The sequence below is a fragment of the Augochlora pura genome, chromosome 7, assembly GCF_028453695.1.
Source record: "Augochlora pura isolate Apur16 chromosome 7, APUR_v2.2.1, whole genome shotgun sequence".
NCBI classification, from domain to species: domain Eukaryota; kingdom Metazoa; phylum Arthropoda; class Insecta; order Hymenoptera; family Halictidae; genus Augochlora; species Augochlora pura.
The window spans coordinates 12,570,456-12,590,273 of NC_135778.1; the positions used below are offsets into that span (position 1 = coordinate 12,570,456).

Sequence of the window (19,818 nt, forward strand, 5' to 3'; positions counted from 1 at the left end):
AGAACTTTAAAAAGTTATGCAAATTGTATTGAGTCCTTAATTAATCGAAACTGTTCAGCTGTTTATTTAGCTGTTAATAAATAAAGATTTAGATAAAGAGAAAATTTTAGAAAGTCATGGAAACTCTATTGAGCCGTTGATTATTAGAAGATTCAACTGTTAGTTAATATTCGTTGGTACAGAAAAGGATACTGTAAAATAGAAATCGGAATAATATAAAAATGTTACCGTAAAATAGAAGTCGGAATAATATAAAAATGATACCGTAAAATAAAAATCGGAATAATTTAAAAATGATACGAAAACTTTTAGAAGTATTATTCCAAAATAATGAACTTTGTTGGGAATAAAATTGTTCTGAGAACGATATATAGAGAATGCTGCTCTGAAATTATTAATACATTGAGCGCCGCGTCGGCCAAATATCATGAAAAATCATTTTTATCGTAATATATTTGAACAAAATGAATTTGTCTAGTATGTTTCGGATGCAAAACATTGATAATGTCACCCCCTGTGATAAATATGTTATAAACAAAGTTTTGCCATCACCAAAATTATTTAGATTTAAAGATCTACGAAACGTGTATCCGTCGTACGAGTCGCAAGACTGAATGTAATATGCAGAAAACGCACCGGTCCATTTAAACCGAAAATACTGTAGATCGGAAAATCTGTTTTGAATTTAGAGTTGAACCGGCTCCGAGAGCAAGGCATTCAGGCGCGGGACAAAACTCCGCTAAATGAAAATTTGCCAGCGACGTCGCGTAAAATCACGACAGCTGTAAAAGCTAATTTCCAGGTCGGGAAGATTGCAGATTAACGAAACGGAAAACGAAAAGTTCGGCGACCTTAATGAACTGTCGCGAGCCCCCATTGAATATCCGCCCGCGTTATTCGCAGGACACATTCGACTCATCGGATGAAGATGCGAGCGCGATCCGCCGGACGAAGTTCGTCCTTATAATGGACGACAGCTGAAACCTAGGGGGACAGTTACAAACACAAGCAAAGTTTTGTCCGTTATAATTCCACTTCGCGAAGACCATAGCCCGGTGCACCGCACCGGGGCCCTCTTCCTCCTCCGCAGCCTGGCTAATCCCACGTCCGCTGCATTCTGCAGTTTTGAAACTTTCCAGCGTTACTGCAATGTCGTAGCTTAAGTGTACCGGCGTAGCGTGGCCTGTATCGTGGTCCACGCCTGTGTCACTATGGATCGACAATTTATTACAGCTCCTTGCCTTCCCCCCCTCTCACGCTAGTTACGTGTTCATCGTTATTTTGAGGCATTAGCTGTCCGTAGATTCGAAACCCGCGAAATGCTTGCGCGAATTGCGAAACGATTAGCTTGTGTTACATGTTACCTGTTACGTAAACGTCGTTTCTTGATCGCGGTTACGTTCTTAGGATAACGATTGCTCTTTCCGGCTAATGTTCTCGGATTAGTTGTTGTTAATTCATTCCACTGTGATCTCTGTTATAGTTGTATTAGCACTTTTCGGTTTGAAATATATTTTTATACAAGAAAGAAAATTTATATTGATTTTGTATTTGATTGTATTTAGTTGGAGTTTAAAGTAATAGATTATATAGGTTTAATGCTACTTAGTTGTAGTTTTAAACAGTGGCTTTTGTATTTAGTTATGTTCAGTTGAAGTTAAAAATAGTGGATTTTGTATTTAATTATATTCAGATGAAATTTAAAATACTAGATTTTGTATTTAATTATATTCAGATGAAATTTAAAATACTAGATTTTGTATTTAATTTAATTTAATTTTATATTCAACTATACAACTTAGTTGAAGTTTAAAATAGTAGATTATGTATTACAATTATATCTAGCTGAAATTAATATATTAAATACTATTGTAGAAAGACATTAGAAAGATTAAAAGAATAGAATAGTGATAAAGTATAATTTTTTATTCGCACAAAAAATTGAAGAAAAAGAGAATTTGATTTTTCTACGCATAAAGGTCTGCAATCTACAGATTACAGAAGAGTAGAACTCCCTGTACTCTTTTTTTCTCTCGCTCTTGTTAAATTTAAATATCCATTTACAAAACACTGTCATCCAATCCTGGCAGCTTTAAACGGAAACGGGAGAAGGTTAAATTGACAAATTCGTGCCGATCGATCGTAGGTCTGTTACGTTGTTTATAAACGTTTTTCACGGTTCGATGGCCGTAGTCATTTCCGAACTAGCTAACTTTTCATATGACAGTAAGAGAATGAAGAGAAAAGTTCGATTGTAGCTCGCCATGGACCTAGATTGGGTCCCCAGCGAGCACCGCCGGAAACGAAGTCACGTGTTGGTGACGACTTCTGTTCTCGAGGATTTCGCTGGAGAATTTTCGCGTGATCGTGACCATACCAGTTGCGACGTACAGCGGTGTATTTTGCGGGAATGTTACGGTTTCCAACCTGGGAGTAAATTCGAAATTTTACAAGCGCCAGGTAATTGACTGCGCGAAACGAGTTATCGAATGCGCCGGCGGGACTCGATCCTGTGTCCGTAAAAATTGTTTATCGTTCGATCTTAAAATTTTAATCGCGCCCTTAAATGTGCTGGAACGTTTCAAAGAAATGACATGTTGGATTTGTTGGAACACGGGTAGATGATCAACTGCTTTGTTTCTAATAAAATTTTGAAATAATTTAAAGACGTGCGAATGATCGAGGATGTAAAAGAGTCGTTTTTACAATTGTTGAGGAAACCGTAAAATTTTATTGGATTGAAAACCAGTTGCAATTATTGAAACATATCGAAGAAAAATAATGCGATGAATGTTTTGTGTATGTTATAAAGCGACTTGGGTTACAGATAGATGTTTGTTAATATCTTTAATGATTTTGTTACAAATGTAATTATGCTGTGTAGAATTGTGTAAAGCTTTTTTTCAATATTTTTCAATAATTTAAAAGATAAATAGATATGTACCATAGGGTTCATTTAAAATACAATAAAACCGCTACAAAACCTATATCAACTTTTGAGTCATCATAGTAAATAGTTACAATTTCACATTGACACAAATCTAGACAAATTGTTTAAACTTCGCAATGTCAAAACTTGTATAATATCGAGAAAGAAAAGAAAACTTTCTAAATCTGTTTTATAACAGAAAAGAATGTGCAAAAAAGAAGTCCTCAAAAACTGTAGAAAGTTATTATTATATAACTCTTTTCTACGAAGATTCTAATGCAAAATATAAATTATTCAAATTGTAAGAAACGTAAGTCTGATAAAAATATCTTTTACCATTAAATCGTATTAATAAAATCCCAAATTCTTCCAGTGTCTTCACAATTTGTCCTAGCTAAGATTATGTCAAGGTTACGTTCTAATGCAAAATATAAAATATCCAAATTAATTGTAAAAAACGTAAGTCTGATAAAAATATCTTTTACCATTAAATCATATTAATAAAATCCACATTTAAAAATTTTTCCAATGTCTTCACAATTTGACCTAGCAATTTCGATAAAAATAATGCACATAATCCAGTCTATTTGTAAGAGCGTAAACTTTTGTTAAATCGGAAATACACTGACGCGTTTCGGTCTCCATCCGTCGATCCTTATAGACCGAGTTTGCCGAGAAATCCGCGGCGAAAATTGCCCGGGATTTTCCATTCATTAGCGTTTCAGTTTGTCGCGACCGGTCCCCACGGCCAATTTAAAGCCCGAATTTGACAAAGCCCAGATGGATATTCGGCTCCGGCTAATACCGCTTTGAATCCTTTCAGGACAATGTACCGCGCCGCTGGGTATGGAGAATGGCGAAATCCCCGATGAAGACATATCGGCCAGTTCTATGTACGATCCCAGTCTTGGTCCGAAACATGCCAGGTAAGTGAACAATGATATCGCGGAATTCTCGGGCGCTGCAGCCGAGGAAGTCGGCCATTTCGGTTCAACACAGGAGTTTCCGGTTTTCCGCAATGTACACGGCTCAATCTCTCGACGATTTCGCTTGATTGCGCGCGGCCTTAAACGGATTGATACAAATGCGACGGTCTTGTTTAAAACTGGAACTCTTTATCGGCCCGCGGGTAGAAAAGTAGAGGGAGGGGATAGGTGCGGAGGGGGTGGCGGACAATGGGAACTCGTTAGCAGGAAGTGCCGTTTCCAGTAGAAAATTAGAGTCGGGTATAATTTTTGAAGCCGGCCGTTACTTGCCGCCTATCTGAGTCGCCGGAATAAATGAATTGTAATCTTCCATAGTTTTTAAATGTTTTATTACGCCCGGTGCCTTTTACCCGTTGCCCGTGAAACGTTCTCTGTCTAAAGTTTTCCACCATTCTGCTGACCCATTTTCGTCGTAGATAGCACGTTTCTGTAACTCGTACGGGTGCTATTTAACTTTCGCCGAAATCGACAGAATTACGCTCGGTATGTCGTATTTATATCGCTGCGTAAAGTTCTACTATGAATGATGAAGGATAAAGTTAACGGCACGATTGCCAGAGCTTTTTTATCGTGCTGATCTGTTTAGTGGTGTTTAACAAACAGAAGGGAATAGATGAAATACAAAAATTAATTCGTATACAAACATAAATTCTGTAAAGAAGTTACACTTTTAACTGAAGACGGAAAGTATATTGATATTGTAGTTTAATGAACATCTTACAGAATCGTAACTGTTTTTAGTATAAAATTTAATGTATATTTTAGCTCTCATTACTTCTAAAAGACGACTTGGCTTACTTAATTATAAGTAATATAATAATATTATAATTAATATATAAGTATAATTTTTTCAGTATAGTAAAGCTTAATTCATTCCATTTTTTCTTCAATGCTTTTATAAATTTTTATATTGCACATATTCTAATTATAGTTATTTGACTTTCAAATTTCTTTCGCAAATGCACAAAAATTAAAATTTAATACATGTCAGCTTACTTTTCGATTGCAGAACAACTTGAGAATTACACTTTTAATTAAAAAATATGTGCTAATATTAACGGTTCAGCTCGTCTTTGGTTTTGATGCATTGCCGATATAGAAGAAACCATAAGCAACAAGAAATAAGCGCCGAATTTAAAACAAAAGGAAGACACACGACAGAGATACATAAGAATGACTAAAAATTAAATAAATATTTTGAATTGCATATTTTATATGCTCTACAATTTTCGCTGTAATGCCGGTGAAGTCAAGTAAAAACAACAAATGAAGTCAAGTATCCCTGTAAAATGATAATAGCAAGTTGCAATACGCGTGCAGGAAAATAACTCATTCATTTGGACTTGTATAATTAAAAACGAGCAACGTTGCCAGCGGAGCCGGTAGTTAGGCTACAACGCCTTTAGCTGTTATGTCAGCAGCGCTGGCAGTTGTAATAGAACGCTCCTATTTGTTGTGCCAGCAATGCTGGTAATTGGAGCACAAAGGGTTAACATCTACTTGAGACTAAAATCTTACAGTCGGCGCAAGGGCAGAACCGTTCGAATATAATTTTCACGCGCCTTACAATCACCGTAATAAAAACAGTTTTCGTGGAAGTATCCAGCTTATTAATAAGTAACTTTATTGCGTAGATTTTATAAAAATGTAATCTTTTCAAAAGCGAAGAATCATGTCGAAATTAAAATTCGTTTATATAATATTAATTGAGAAATCGGGACCATGTCAACAATCGACTGACTGGTAACTCTAAAATATTTATAATATATAGAGTTACATTCATAACTTATTATTAATAAGTTATCGACCAAAGCAGTAGAGACAGATTTATCATTGGTGGAAACGAGATCAAAAATTTTGCAATAAATATTAACCATTGAATTTTTAACCATTTCAATCGTCAAAAGAGGATTAAATTAATTACGATTATTAACCCTTTACTGGAATAACCCTAACTTTGACTGTAACATAGTTTCACTGTTCCACAGTATTACAATTTTATATTAATAATTGTATAGATCATTTAATAGCTACAATTTAACAACGTCTTGAATAAATACGAATCTGGTGATATGAACATTATTTTGGAATATGATATAATTTATAATGGCGTCTCGGGGCCACCGCGCAATGGTTAAAGGCGGTAGAGTGTATTTCTAAGGAAGTTCTTTCTCGAATGAATTTATTTCTTAGCACAAATATTACGACAAAAGTCGCCAAAAATCAGAATAAATATTCTATCGTTACTTGTACAACCTAATATAAAATAGTTTCTTCTATTTCAACTCTATTAACCAATTAACTGTGGCGATCTCTTCGCAAAACAATCATCAATATGTGACCAATAATCAAGCGATGACGAAAGAAGTTATGAATCCAACTCAAATTATTTATAATTTTCATTTGTTCCCTTCATTTCGTCTTGACCTTTAAACATTCCAGACACATTAAAATTTACGAATATAATTTAGTTTGCGCCAGAATTACAATTTAACCCTTTATACTCGAGTGGTGACTCTGAGGCACCACTAAAATTCTTACGGCACGTTTCGCAATAATTTTTAATATATGAAAAATTAGATTTCTAAAATGATTAAGGTATATCTGTTATTGCATGAGTTACAAGATTCAATTTCATATGCATAAAATATATTTTGTCATATCAAACCGAAATACTGTTTGTCAGAAAAGTTATTTTAGAATTACAGTTAAAATATCTTCGAGCGCAAGGGGTTAAATATCAAACTGTAACAAAATTTTGCGCATGACGGATATAACCTTCATGACAAAAAATTCTGACAGATCTCCATGACGGTTATAGTCGCCAAACACACTTAACTGGCTTAAAAGCATGGCATACAAATGAACAATATAAATGGCCAAATAAGGTAATTTCGTAATTCAGAGACTATTTTGCAAAAGCGGTAAAATCGAAAGCTGTTTAGCTGTAATCCTCGGGGCAAGCCAGGGGAGCAGTTCGAAGTAAACGAGCGAGTGCTCTCATTTTTATAAACCGTGCCGGTGATAAACTATCGGTCGGTTGGGCGCTTCAACTTGGCCGAGATTTACTTCCCGCGCTTGTAACAGAGAGCGCATCGCTGACTTCGCGACCGCACATGCGAGCGGTGCACGGTTGCTCGGTCGAAAATAAATCTGCGCGTTAGCAGGGAGGGCTAAGCTCGATAATTCGACGTTCGCGGCGTCCGGTAAGCTCTCTAATCGCGTCGGAATTCTTTCTATTCCGCAATCTGGGTCGCGTGACGCGAACGAACGTTTCGCCGGCAATCCGCCGGCCGTGTATTAGCGAGTCCACTAGGCGGCTTTCAGTTTATTTCTTATTACAATGCTGAGATTAAAATCTCCAGGCTGCCCGAGGCTGACTTTCTCTCCTTGTCTCTCTCTCTCTCTCTCTCTCTCTCTCCCTCTCTCTCGCTCTCTGTCTGTCTTCGTTTCTCCCTCGCCCCTGCCTGCTATGCCTTGGCCGGCATTAAAATTTTAAAATGCAAACGGCTTGAAAAGCACGCTTGTAAAATTCTGTTATCGAGTGCCGGAGCGAATATCAGATATCGGGGAACGTGGGGCGGCGAAAATGGAGGCTTGTAGCCGGATAATACGGAACTAATCGCAACCACGAGAAACGGAAACCGCGAGAATTAAGACGACGCTTTGGTGGCCAGCCTCCTATCGATGTCCATCGCGAAGAACCCTTGTTTTAAGACTTCTTCGCAGTTAGAACCGTATAATTGGGACATTTGGATTTCTGATAACAATTCTGGCACGATTCAACCGCTGCGCGGTCTTTTAGTAATCGTTGCAAGGCCTACAAGTTCATGGAAATTTTAAATATTGAGTTTTTGATAGATCCAATCAAATTGTTATGTTTATTTATGACCTAATTCTTCATGACTGTAGTGTCAGTCGGAATTATTTTTTATTATATTCCCTAATATGATAGATATTCGTTTATTTTAATCAAATCATGTTTATAACAGTATACTAACAATATAATATATTTTTCATATTAATATCTATATATTTATTTATTTCAGCCTTACAACCAAGAAATTGGACTTGATTTTTCATATTAATATTAACTTAAATATCACTGAAAACTAGTCAGAAGTCATCCTAGACGAAATTTTTAGTTTCTTAGTTTAGGATAAGTGAAATTGATGATACAACAGATGTATAACAGTATTAAAATGGAACAATCATTTCTATATATAGAGAGTATAAACTAAAAAACAATATAAAATATCGTTTAGGATGACATTTCACTCGTATTCTGAAATATTTAGGTTAACCTTTTCACAGATGAATTTTTATAGTAGGGTATAAATATTAGTATTGCAAAGGGACTTTGTAGCGAATAGATTTTCAATTGATACTCATTTTCTTTACACTTCAAATAATTACAATTTTAAGAAGACTAAACGTACACGTACGTGATTAAGGGCGTGAAGAGGTTAATATTAACTCCTTGACATACAATGACGTCTGGGAGACGTCATTTATTTTATGGGCCATTATAGACTTTGACCTCTCCGAGACGTGAAGAACTCTCTTCGGCGTGTATCCACAATTGCCTTTACCCTTTGCACTCTAGTGATGACTCTGAGGCACCACTAAGATTGTTCTATCATGTCTCAAAATAATTTTTATACAAACAAAATTTAGATTTCAAAAATGGTTAAATAGTGAAGCTATTGTTATCAGTCGCAAGAATCAATTTCGTATAGATAAAAGTGCACTTTGTTACATAGAATGGAAATCCTATGAGTTAGAAATTTTATCTCGGACTTACGGTCAAAATAGCTTCGAGTGCAAAGGGTTAAATGGTATTTTACGAAAGCGACGATGCGTATTTTATTCGCATGCCAAGGGGTTAATATGGAATAATGCACTAACTTTGCCTACTTACGGAGAAAAAATGTGAAAAAATATTTCCAATCGATGGCCAAAATTGACCCTGCTTAGAACAAATTAGGTAGCATTAAGGATTCAAATACGGGCTTCTTTCACAGACGTGTCGATACTCGAAGGCGATTGACTTGCTACGTTAGCAATAAGCTATCTTTCCGGAGAAGAATCGCGAACGCGGATTAACGTTTATGGACCGGTCGAATCCGGGAGTCTATCGTTTGTCAGAAAGAGGAATCGTCTTCCTAGAATTTTTACTAGCGATATTGCGATCCCGATTCGTTGCGAGCGTCGGCCGGCTGACAGCCAAATCGATTCGGCGCATTTACGGACCGAGGCAATTTATGAGGGTCACTCGTAACGCGCCGCGGAAAATCACCGGCTGATATCTGTTAATAATGCGTTTCGATATCCGCGTTTCGTGACGGGAAGAGTAACGACGCGACGAAGATAGAGGAAACAGGGGAAAAGGCGCGTTTGTATCTTTTCATTTCCGCTTGTGCCAATGACAGTCTTCCCGTCCCCGCTGACCCCCCTCCCGCCTCCCGGCGAGTGTAAACAAAATGCAGCGCGGATAAAACGATGGTAACCCTCGGTGATCGGGGAGGTCGTCGTCAACGTTATCGGACTGTGTAAAAGAGACGACGTATCGGAAAAGTGTTTTATTCGCTGCCGGGTACCCGGCTTTTGTCCAAAGAACAAAAATCGACTGCATGGAACGCGATCGTTCCCAGCACAGGATTAATTTGGGTCCACTTCGTTTGGGTTCAAGTACAGTTCGTCATGTTTAGAGAAATGGCATTTGCTGTTTTATTAGACTAGCTAATCGTAACGATTGAGACACTTTAAGTTTATGCAACGTTTTGCTTCGAGATTGGTCATTTACATAGACGGTGTTCATTTAAAAGCTTTAAACCTAAATTATATACAGGATGTGTCACCAAACGTTTGCACCTCAAATATCTTTGTTGTTCCTAAAGATACGTAAAATATGGTAACGACAAAGTTTCATGGTACAATGGATCTGACACGATGCTATAAAAACATGTTGTTTTTATGTCATTTTTTTAGTAGTATCAAGGTCACCTTGACTTTTTCAAATGGAACCACCCTTTTTTAAGCGCCTACAATGATAGCTCCTTTTATTAGAAATTCAGTTACAATAATTATTGTTATATAGATTCTGCTGGTATAAGGGCTGATACGTGTTAATTAATACACGAATAAAATAATAAACTGTCGCGACGTCTCGTAAAAGGACACAATCGAAGCGTACGAAATTACAGCAACATCTGAAACAAAGGGAAACACTTTGGACAGTTGAGGGCAAAGGTCGCGCGCGGAGACTTTTTCGCGACAACTACAGCTACGTTTCCGAACATTCGTAGTACGCGGAACGTACCGGAGCAAGTGCAATTGGCAGAATATGCTGTTAAAGTTGGGCCAAACATTCTGCTAGCAAGCTGTGTGCAGCCGTACACGGAGTCCGGTTCGATGTAACGGGGGGGGGGGGGGGGGGGGGGGCGGGGGGGTGTCTGGAGGCGGAGCGGTGCGCGGGGGCAAGCGAACTCGACCCCTACAAATTACCTCCAATTTCGTGTAAATTCCTCGTTCCTGCGTCAGCATAATACCTGTATTAGGACGGCCAGCTCCGGCTCTTAGGCGGCAATAAATCTGTATTAGGGTGAGGCGTTACTCCTCCTAGTAAAAGGGGTACACCGCCCAGTTTCGCGGTAGCGGAAAGAGCGAAAGGGAGATGAGAAAGGGTAAGAACCAGAAGAACGGGGAGTGTGAGAAGGGGGTGAAGCCAGCTAATTTTTCACGACCGCGATCTGTCCGCGAAGGTGTCTGGCACGAGATTGGCCCAAATACGATTCGGCCGGCTGAGAAATAATCTCTATCCCCCTCGCCCTCCCCCCTACCCTCGATATCCCGGCCTCGTTCGGCTTCGATCGCGAATAATCGGGATTCTAACCCTCGTCCCTTTCGGATCTCCGGCGACGAAGAATCCGTCGCTCGCGGTCGTTAATTAGACCGGGGCGCGGCTTCAGATTGTTCCCGGAGCCGTTAATCCTTCTTCAGAGTTCCCGGAGATATGTTTCAGCTGGAATTTCCACGTGGCACCTGGGGATCTGGCGAACGGGGACACTGTTCGAACGACCTGTTACCTTCGGAATAATCGGACCTGCCTGATTATTATAGGAATAGATAATTATAGAGCAAATGGCGCGTTTTAAAAAGCTCGAGAATAGGAAAATATTAGGTTGGGGAGAAAGAAATCCATTATATTTACGCGAACTTCAAGACTTTATTTGACATGTTTCCGATTGTTCGATTTAGGTCAAATATGCACCGTTTTGTTCTATATTTTGTTGCATTTTAATGGTACCTTCAAGTCTTGGCCCCTATTAGCAAGAAACACTTGCAATCGACTTTCACAATCTTCTCTCGATGCCAATTTCTTATCACTAAGCGAGTTTTGCAATGCAAGATAGACATGCTAATCGCTTGGTACCAGGTCTGGACTATGTGGTGGATGCATCAAAACGTCCCAGCCAAGCTCCTGAATTTTCTGACGAGCAACTAGGACTTGGCGTTGACTTGATGGCACACAACACCTCTCCTGTTGGCCAATTCTGGCCGGTTTCTGGTCAATCCCTAGCTTCAAACGGTTCAGTTGTTGACAGGAGAGATCCGAATTTAGTGTTTGATCATATGGAAGCAACTCATAATAAATGATTCCTTTCCAGGCACAGCAGAACCTTCTTGGCTGTTAGTCCTGGTTTGGCCACCGTCTGACCTGCTTTACCAGGCTTTGACCATGAACGTTTTCGCACAATATTGTCGTATATGATCCATTTCTCATACCCAGTCACCATGCGTTCAAGGAATGGGTCGATCTCATTCCGTTTGGCCAAGACAACGCAGATGTAAATTTGAACCATCATGGTTTTTCGTGTTAATTGATGTGGCATCCAAACGTCGAGCTACTTCTTAAATCCAGCTTTGTGCAAATGGTTTAAAACCGTTTCATGGTCGATCTATAGCTCCCGAGTGATGCTACAATTGCTAACATGCCGGTCAACTTCGATTATTTCTGTGATTTTGTCAATATTTTCTACGACAGGCCTACCTGTACGAGACGCATCTTTAACATTAAAAATACCTGAACAGAATCGACGAAACCAAAATTGCGCGTAATTGGGTGTTATAGTATCGAAACCATAAACATCATTCACAATTTTAGCAGCTTGGCTTGCATTTTCACCGTTCTCAAAGAAAAATTGTAAAATGTACCGAATTTTCTCTATTTTGACTTCCATTTTGAACACCCTGTAGCTCGCAACTGAATGGACCAAACAAGAAACAGAAAAAGAATTTTTGTAGTGAAAAATGTCACCTTTCCAACGAATATAAATGTGAAATTGTTTGATCGATACTTTAACAGATATCGATCACTACAGCCGTCTACCGAAAAAATAATGGATTTCTTTTGCACCAACCTAATATGTGTATATTGATTAGGGTAAGGTCAACTAATACGGAGACCTCTTCTAACATGCAATCTTACCTTAACCCTTTCGTTCCGACGGGCCTATATATACGCCATCAAAGAATGACCATTCTTATACAAAGAGCTTATATTATACGTTCATACCATATATACTTTTATTTCATACTTTACATAAGATGCTTTTGTTAATCAACAAAGTTGACTATAATATTGACTATAATATTTAAAAAAATAAATTATGATTAGAAACTTTCATATTTTAGTAAAGTAAAGTGATATTACTAAATATAATAAATATCAATGTAAAATTTAGAAAACAAGAAACGACTTCTACTTCGTATCATTCCGTAACTCAGTGTCAACTACTCACTGATGCGCTTCGTAGCGAAAGGGTTAATTCCAGTGTAGATGCGCCGAGTGCCATATCGACGCTTCTTTGTTCCGTATTGACTCGTATTTTTCGATATTTCGTCTGTTTTTTGGCGTTCAAATTAATCTATCCTCATGGGTAGGTGGAAGGTGTTCGATTATATAAATACTATTTTACAGTACATTATTGTGGCGCTGAAGAAACAAACTTCGCATGCCCGACGTATAGAAAAAGTCGAAAAAGCTAAACTAGGTCTCGTATTAATAACCTATTTTCAAATTTGTGTAAATCATAAAAGAATATATATATTCTAGTTTTCAAACATGGTGTGCCCACTTTTAATAAAATTCTTTTTAATCGAAAATTGTGATCTTTTTATGAAATTGGTCTCGTACACGTTTACCCTAAAAATTGAAAATACGAGTTCTCTGAAAGGCGCACGCACACTTTCTGTTCTTTCTCTCTTTCCGTTCGTTCCTTTTACATAGCGCGTGCTGAAATCTCAATTTCAGTAGCAACAAAGGAGTCGCGGACGTATCATAGATCCCGATCTAAGCTCCGCGTATCCCTAACAAGATCCGAATTCCTTCCGCGGTCAACGACTCGGCATTGCGTTATCTCAATAAGATTACCGATAGCTTGGAACACGTCACGCTAACGCACGATTATAATTATAGATGGAAGATACGTTTCCTTTGCCGAGTCGAGTCTTTCATTACTGTCCGGCAGTTGGAGAGAGATATCGTTCGATTAGGGGGTTACATTGTAAATGTGAACGGAACGCCGTGGCGACGTACGTTTTATCTGGACTACGTACAGAGAAATTACGCCGGAAATTATTGGCTGCGTTGGAAAGTTTCGCGTGGAATTAAACATGTAATCTAATTGTTCCGATTTAGGATTCAAATGCCGTTGGAATTAATTATTCTCGGTTTCCGTGCAAGCAATCGTATACAGTAACAAACGGAAATGAGCGATATACATTACCGAACGATCTGCCACTGATATCATTTAGTATGGAAGTACAATTTTTTAATTTCTTAAAATTGTGTTAGAAACATTGTACCGTTAAACAATTCCTTAGTTCAACAACGAAGGTCGGTTTAATTATTTATCTACAACTAATTTTTGTCTTTTGTTTCTATTCAATGATATATCATTATCTCCAGCTTATCCTGGATCTAAAAATGCGTATATGGTACACTGAGTGCTATACTATTGAGAAAATTATAAAATGGCAACGTATCATGTTTAATCCATTAGAATTATTAAATTAAGACAGAACTTGCAGATCTTGCACCAGTATATTGCAATATTGACTTAAACCATTTCTTGCTGAGAGAGAGGGAGAGTTAATTCAGTAAAATTTCAAGATTATTCATTCAGGGAGTCCTGATTTCCATCCGAAACAATAAATCTTGTAACAGCGATGTTAATTAGCACTATATTAGAAATAAACTATTGCCTGATATATGTTTTTCTACATGAAATATATAAAATACATGAAATAGATGAAATACATTAAATATATGAAATATTTATATTTAGTTGATTACGATTCAAAAAGTCAATACCGTGTATATTTAAATGAAAAACGCCGTTTATTTTTTTATCGTCGTTGATTGTCGAAGCAGTTTTTAGGTTATCCGTGCCCCGGAATAAAATACTGCGAAAGAACAACGCTCATTTACGCGCAACTATTTCGAGCGGCTAAATAAAAGTGGGAGACAATAAGGGACTATGACTCTTTTGTCATCATAACACCATTCCCGATTAAACCAAGCAGAACTCCGACGTATAAAGGGAACCTCGAGAATCGTCGATTGTTCCGCTTGTATTCTATTCGCGATCCAGTTCAGCCCCATTCACTAGTCAACTCCTATTCATTTGTACTTGTTCCCAATATTAGCTTCTATTACCAGTCGCTACTTTCAGAGCAACACATATGCGGAATTGAAATAATCTACTTCTACGCCGAATGAGATCATAACGCTCAGTGAAAAACGATTAAAAATCATCTGGAATTTAATCAAATTCTATACAATTTCGCACAACTAACTTTCGAATCTTCGAAAATCGATTTCTATTTCATTGTAACCTACGCAAGTGTTAATTTAAAGTAACTTTTACGATGAATGTCGAACACTTTCAACAAACACACCACAAAATTTCTGTAGCTTGTTATAGAACGAATATTATTATTCCCCCGTCAATCGCGCAGCCGAATTCCGTATTCCGTATTTTTGAACGGCGGCACTTTTAGACGAATCGGCTAATAAAGCAATTTTTTTTAATTAAGCCCGTGACCCCGTTTTTTGAGCCGCGGTTTTAATAAAGTTCCGCGAGCCAAGTTGACCAAACATTATAGAAATAATTCGGCCGATCGATCGGTTGGGTTGGAACGCTCTTCGTAATGCGGCATGATTTCCGCGACCAGCAGCGTGCACCTGCAACTTTAAGCAGCCCGCGCGATGCCTACGTAGCTCCGGCTTTTGTCTACCGTAACAAACACTGTCGTGTCTCGTTCGAGCGTTACAACGCCGACCTATATTCGGCTTAGCGCCCGGGCGCGGGCGCCGGGCGTTCTCGATTTTCCTCAGCTTGAAATATGCAGCGCATTTCCATCGCATTGTTGCCGCACAAAGGTCCGGAAGTTTGGTACAGACGGTTTTGTAATCGGCGTGAGAGAGAGGGGGAGGGAGAGAGAGAGAGAGAGAGAGAGAGAGAGAGAAGGAAAAAAAAGAGTGTGTATCGTAAGAACGCCAGCGCGAGAAGAGCGTTTGTGGACCACTGGGCGTGTAAACGGCTTTATGCTCGCGCACAGTGCAGCGAGTCAACCCGTGCTGGGAATGACGACATGTCACAGCCACGGAATTCCTCGTTCTCAGTCGATGCAGCCGAGCCATTATTCTTTTTCCATTAAACTTTCATTTCGCCTGCGAAAATCGAGAAATATCGCGCGACGATATTGGAGCAATTTTTAATTCGAGACCCGGATCGGGAATCCAATCGGGCCTGCATCCGTGATCGCTGGAAGGAGAAACGGTGCGTCATAGTCGGACACGTCGGACGAACCCTATTTCGTGCCACGCGAATTTCGTAACGCTAATCCTACGGCGCTTTGAACATGATACCCGTGGTTGATGCGCTAGAATGACAGAAGGAATTTATTTCAATTTTTTATTATAATAGTAGCGATTTGGAAATAAAAGAAAGATGGAATCGTCCATATTGACCAGGGTTATCTTTTTATAAATTGGTTCCAAAAAGTATTTGAATAGTTTTCTGACACCTTAAAATTAGTGATAGAAAAACTGTTATAATTTTATTAAAAAGAATTATAAATTGGCTTCAAAAAGTATGTGAACATTTTACTGTCTCCTTAAAATTGGTGATACTTAAACTGTTACAATTTTATTAAAAAGAATCAAACGATGGTAAAGTTGAATTCATGTTAAAGCTAGTAGTTATTACTTTTAACATTTCTTTTAAAGATATTTTTATATAATGCAGAGGTGAGGAAACTGAAGATACTTTTCTTCTTGATAATGCTAGAGGTTAAAACATTTCTTAAAACCTTCGAATATGTTCTTTTTTTATCAAAGTTAACATAGGTTTGAAGAATATGTAAAGGTTCCTCTTTCCAACGACCTCGGAAATCTTAAAATACGGATTTTTGTGAAAGAGAATGGTAGGGGAAAGCGTTCTAAAACTGAACAGCGTTAAAATACACGCCGATAACTGATTATAATGTAATTATATCTGGCAGATTTAATAATAATAATTATAATAACAATTGTGATGATTATAGTAGTGTTGTGTTTATTACAGTAATGTTAATAATATCAGTGGTAATGCAAATAATAATAATACTAATAATCAGTAATGATAATAATGACTGATAATAATTACTAATAATAGTAATAATAATCATGAAGAAGGATGTTATAATAAAAACCCCAACAAAGGAATACATAATAGTAATAAAAACATATGTAATACCAATCTAAATTATAGCAAAGGAATACGGTGAATACATAACTATCCTACATCTAGTTTTGCACTTCATTCTTTGAATTTAATATTCAACCCCGAAATAGATTTTCCAATCATTTTAGACAATTTTCCATTACGGTGAAAGCTCTCTACACCGAGGAGAAACAATTCAGGCAAATATGACGGATGAATAATGCTCAATAAAGCTGATATACCGGTAACGTAATTATAGAATATCTTGGAGCAACTTTACAGCTATTCCGGTCGATGTTCATCTCCGACGCTGCGATTCTTTGTTCTGAAATTCTTCAACTATCTTCGGCGCTGACCTACATTCAGCTACAAGATATCGGTTTCAATTTAAGATTCAACGATGAAAGTGATATTTTCGTTTGATGATGATACGATCAGAAAAGAATGCCCTAGATTATCGATACCGGTTTCTTATCTGTCAATCAAACAGCAGTTCGAACAAATGAAACAAATTACTTGAACCTTTACTCTTCTCGGAGATAAATCTCCACGAGGAAAACCGCCATCGCACATCGTCAGTTTCTATTTAGTATACAAGTGAACGAGTCCGAGCTATAAATCAAACAATTTTGCGCTATTTAATCGATTACCACTGTCTCTATTATTTCGCACCGTACCGCCGTCGATTGTTCCCGCACGTGCACGGGCACACCTGCAGAACGCGGCGGCACTATATCAAAATTTTTCCATAAATCGATGCTCCGAATCATTCTACGCGTAAATCGTGTCACGTTGGCCCGAGCACAGGGAGCCCGAGCCATTTACCGAAAACGCCTAGAAACCCGTTTATGTAAAAGCGGCCGCGGCGGCGTCATTTAAAAAAAACGCACCACGTGGAACCGCGGTTTGTTCGCGCAAACAGTTCCCGCGACTTAGTTCGGTTACCGCAATAAACCCAGGTTCGGAACACCTCCGGCTCCCGGTTATGGCATTCATTACAGAATACCCTAAAGATACATCCGAACTCTCCGCGGTTCCGCAACTAATCAAAGGAGTTCGTTTTGCAGTTTCCCGTGGTACATAATCGGATCTGCTGCGAGCAGAAGGAGAGAGAGATCATTTCCAGTCCCGCGGAACGTGCCCGTATTACATCGGGCGAGCTTAAAATGCCAGACACGAAGAACATTCGGCCTCGCCTCTCGCCGTCCTGCCGCCGAAAAAAGAAACGAATTCATCGACCCGCGCGGCGGACTCCCCGCAAAAAAGGACCGCGCGCGAGGCTGTGCACGTCATTTTAACGGGAACAAGGCTAAACAGACGCGGAGCGTGCTGGAAAGAGCCGGGGACGGAACGGGTTAGGCGCGCGATACGACACATTCCCTGGCAAAAACCTCCGATCGATAAGGGCCCGCGAATGGCCACCGCGCGCCGGGAAACTTTTCATTTCCGTGGCCGAGAGCTGCCGGCCAGTATCGCTTTTAGAACTGGCAGGGAAAAGGGGCTCTGCACGTGGCCGGTCAAGTCGAACACAGCTACGAAGTCGGAATGGTGCAACGAGGAGACGATGGTTAGTGCTTTTGTGGCGCGCTTTTAAAGTCTCGAGACTTTTTGATTTAACAGGCGAAAAGAAAAGGGAGCTGTTTCGTCCTAGGCCCGCTAGAGGACTCGTCAGTGTGGCTAACTAGCGGGTCCTGCATTAAACAGGAATAAGGGAAACTGTGAAGGATTCTATAACGATTGGGTTTGTGACGAGTACGCGACTTCCTGGCTATTTTTGTGCTGCAAGAGCCTTTTTGGCAATTTACGTATTTTAAGCATCTGGCATCATAAACCGGAAGAAAGACGCCAAGTCCGAGACGAAACATCGGACCCTTGGATTTTCTCCTGGTGCTTAATAGCCATTCGACGTATCATAAACCCCGTGCACCGTGGAAATTAACATACGTAAAAGCGATCCTGTGCAACCAGCGAATTTGGGAAAAACCCAAGGCATCGACCTTCGGAAACAACATTCCGAAGGACGGTACTTGGTCTTTTGCAACAAATTTCGTATTGGCTGATAGGTGTTCGCCTCGTACGAAAAAGTAGGGATAGGTGTCTTCGTGGAACGCGAACCGCCACGAAGACGGCAGAGTCAAAACCAGAGTCAAAAGGAAAACACGACAGATACCAGAGAGATACCCGACGACGCTCAGGAATGTATAGTAGCAGAGACTCGCACAGAGACTCAAAACCTTTGTACGGCCATTGTGACGGCCTTCGATTAATAACTATATATAGTCATTTGTGATGGCCTCAGCATACAACTATAAGTAACTATCATTTCAAATAAGTGTTAATTATTTGTTAAAATAAAGCAAATAAATTCAATGCCGGAGCGTGTTCATCGAACCAGCAACAAACCAACCTAGCTCTAAACCAAAACATTAAAACTCTACATTTATGTTAAAAAAAATATATATTTCTAATTTAATCGTTCGAATACTTTTGTGGCGTCCGTTTAGCTGATGTTGGCAACAAATTTTTCATAAGTATTGTTCACGTTATTGTAGACCGTTGAAATTTAACGTGCATAACCGTGGTACTTGTATGTTACTACAGGAATAAAAATATTTCTTAATTCGTAATGGGTCTCACATCTTTTTCGCGTCAAAATTTTTATTTTAGAGCGTTCGAATACTTTCGCGACTCACTGTATATGGAAACATGCCTTTATATTATTATCAACTGTAAGTACTGTTATGTTCAAATGTAATGTTATTCGCTATAGAGTTATGTTTCTGTCGATAAATGAAGTATTTTGTATGTCAGAAATGATTATGGAGTGATTGTATGGCTGTCCTAATAGAGGGGTCTATCACTGTCACATAACCTGCCAACACCGTGGAATATCTAGTTAATGTATATAATTATAGGTATCTAATAGTTAATGATTTTTACATTTTTTGCATTTTATACAAATCCTAAATTTTTGTACTATTTCTTAACCCTTTGCACTCGAGTGGTGACTCTAAGGCACCACTAAAATTATTCTATTTCATCCCAGAATAATTTTTAGCATCAATACGGTTGAGATTTAAAAAATTGTCAAGTAGTAAAACTGTTGGCAGGAGTCACAAGAATAAATTTT

The 19,818-nt window shown here is 38.7% G+C and overlaps 1 protein-coding gene across 1 annotated transcript in view; it reads left to right on the plus strand.

Annotated features, from left to right (window-relative positions):
* Ddr (discoidin domain-containing receptor 2) overlaps positions 1-19,818 on the plus strand; it is a 385,161-nt gene that overhangs the window by 182,937 nt on the left and 182,406 nt on the right. The window contains exon 4 of the mRNA XM_078185212.1: positions 3,753-3,855. Coding sequence (XP_078041338.1) covers positions 3,753-3,855 — 103 coding nt within the window. The remainder of the gene's footprint in view (positions 1-3,752; positions 3,856-19,818) is intronic.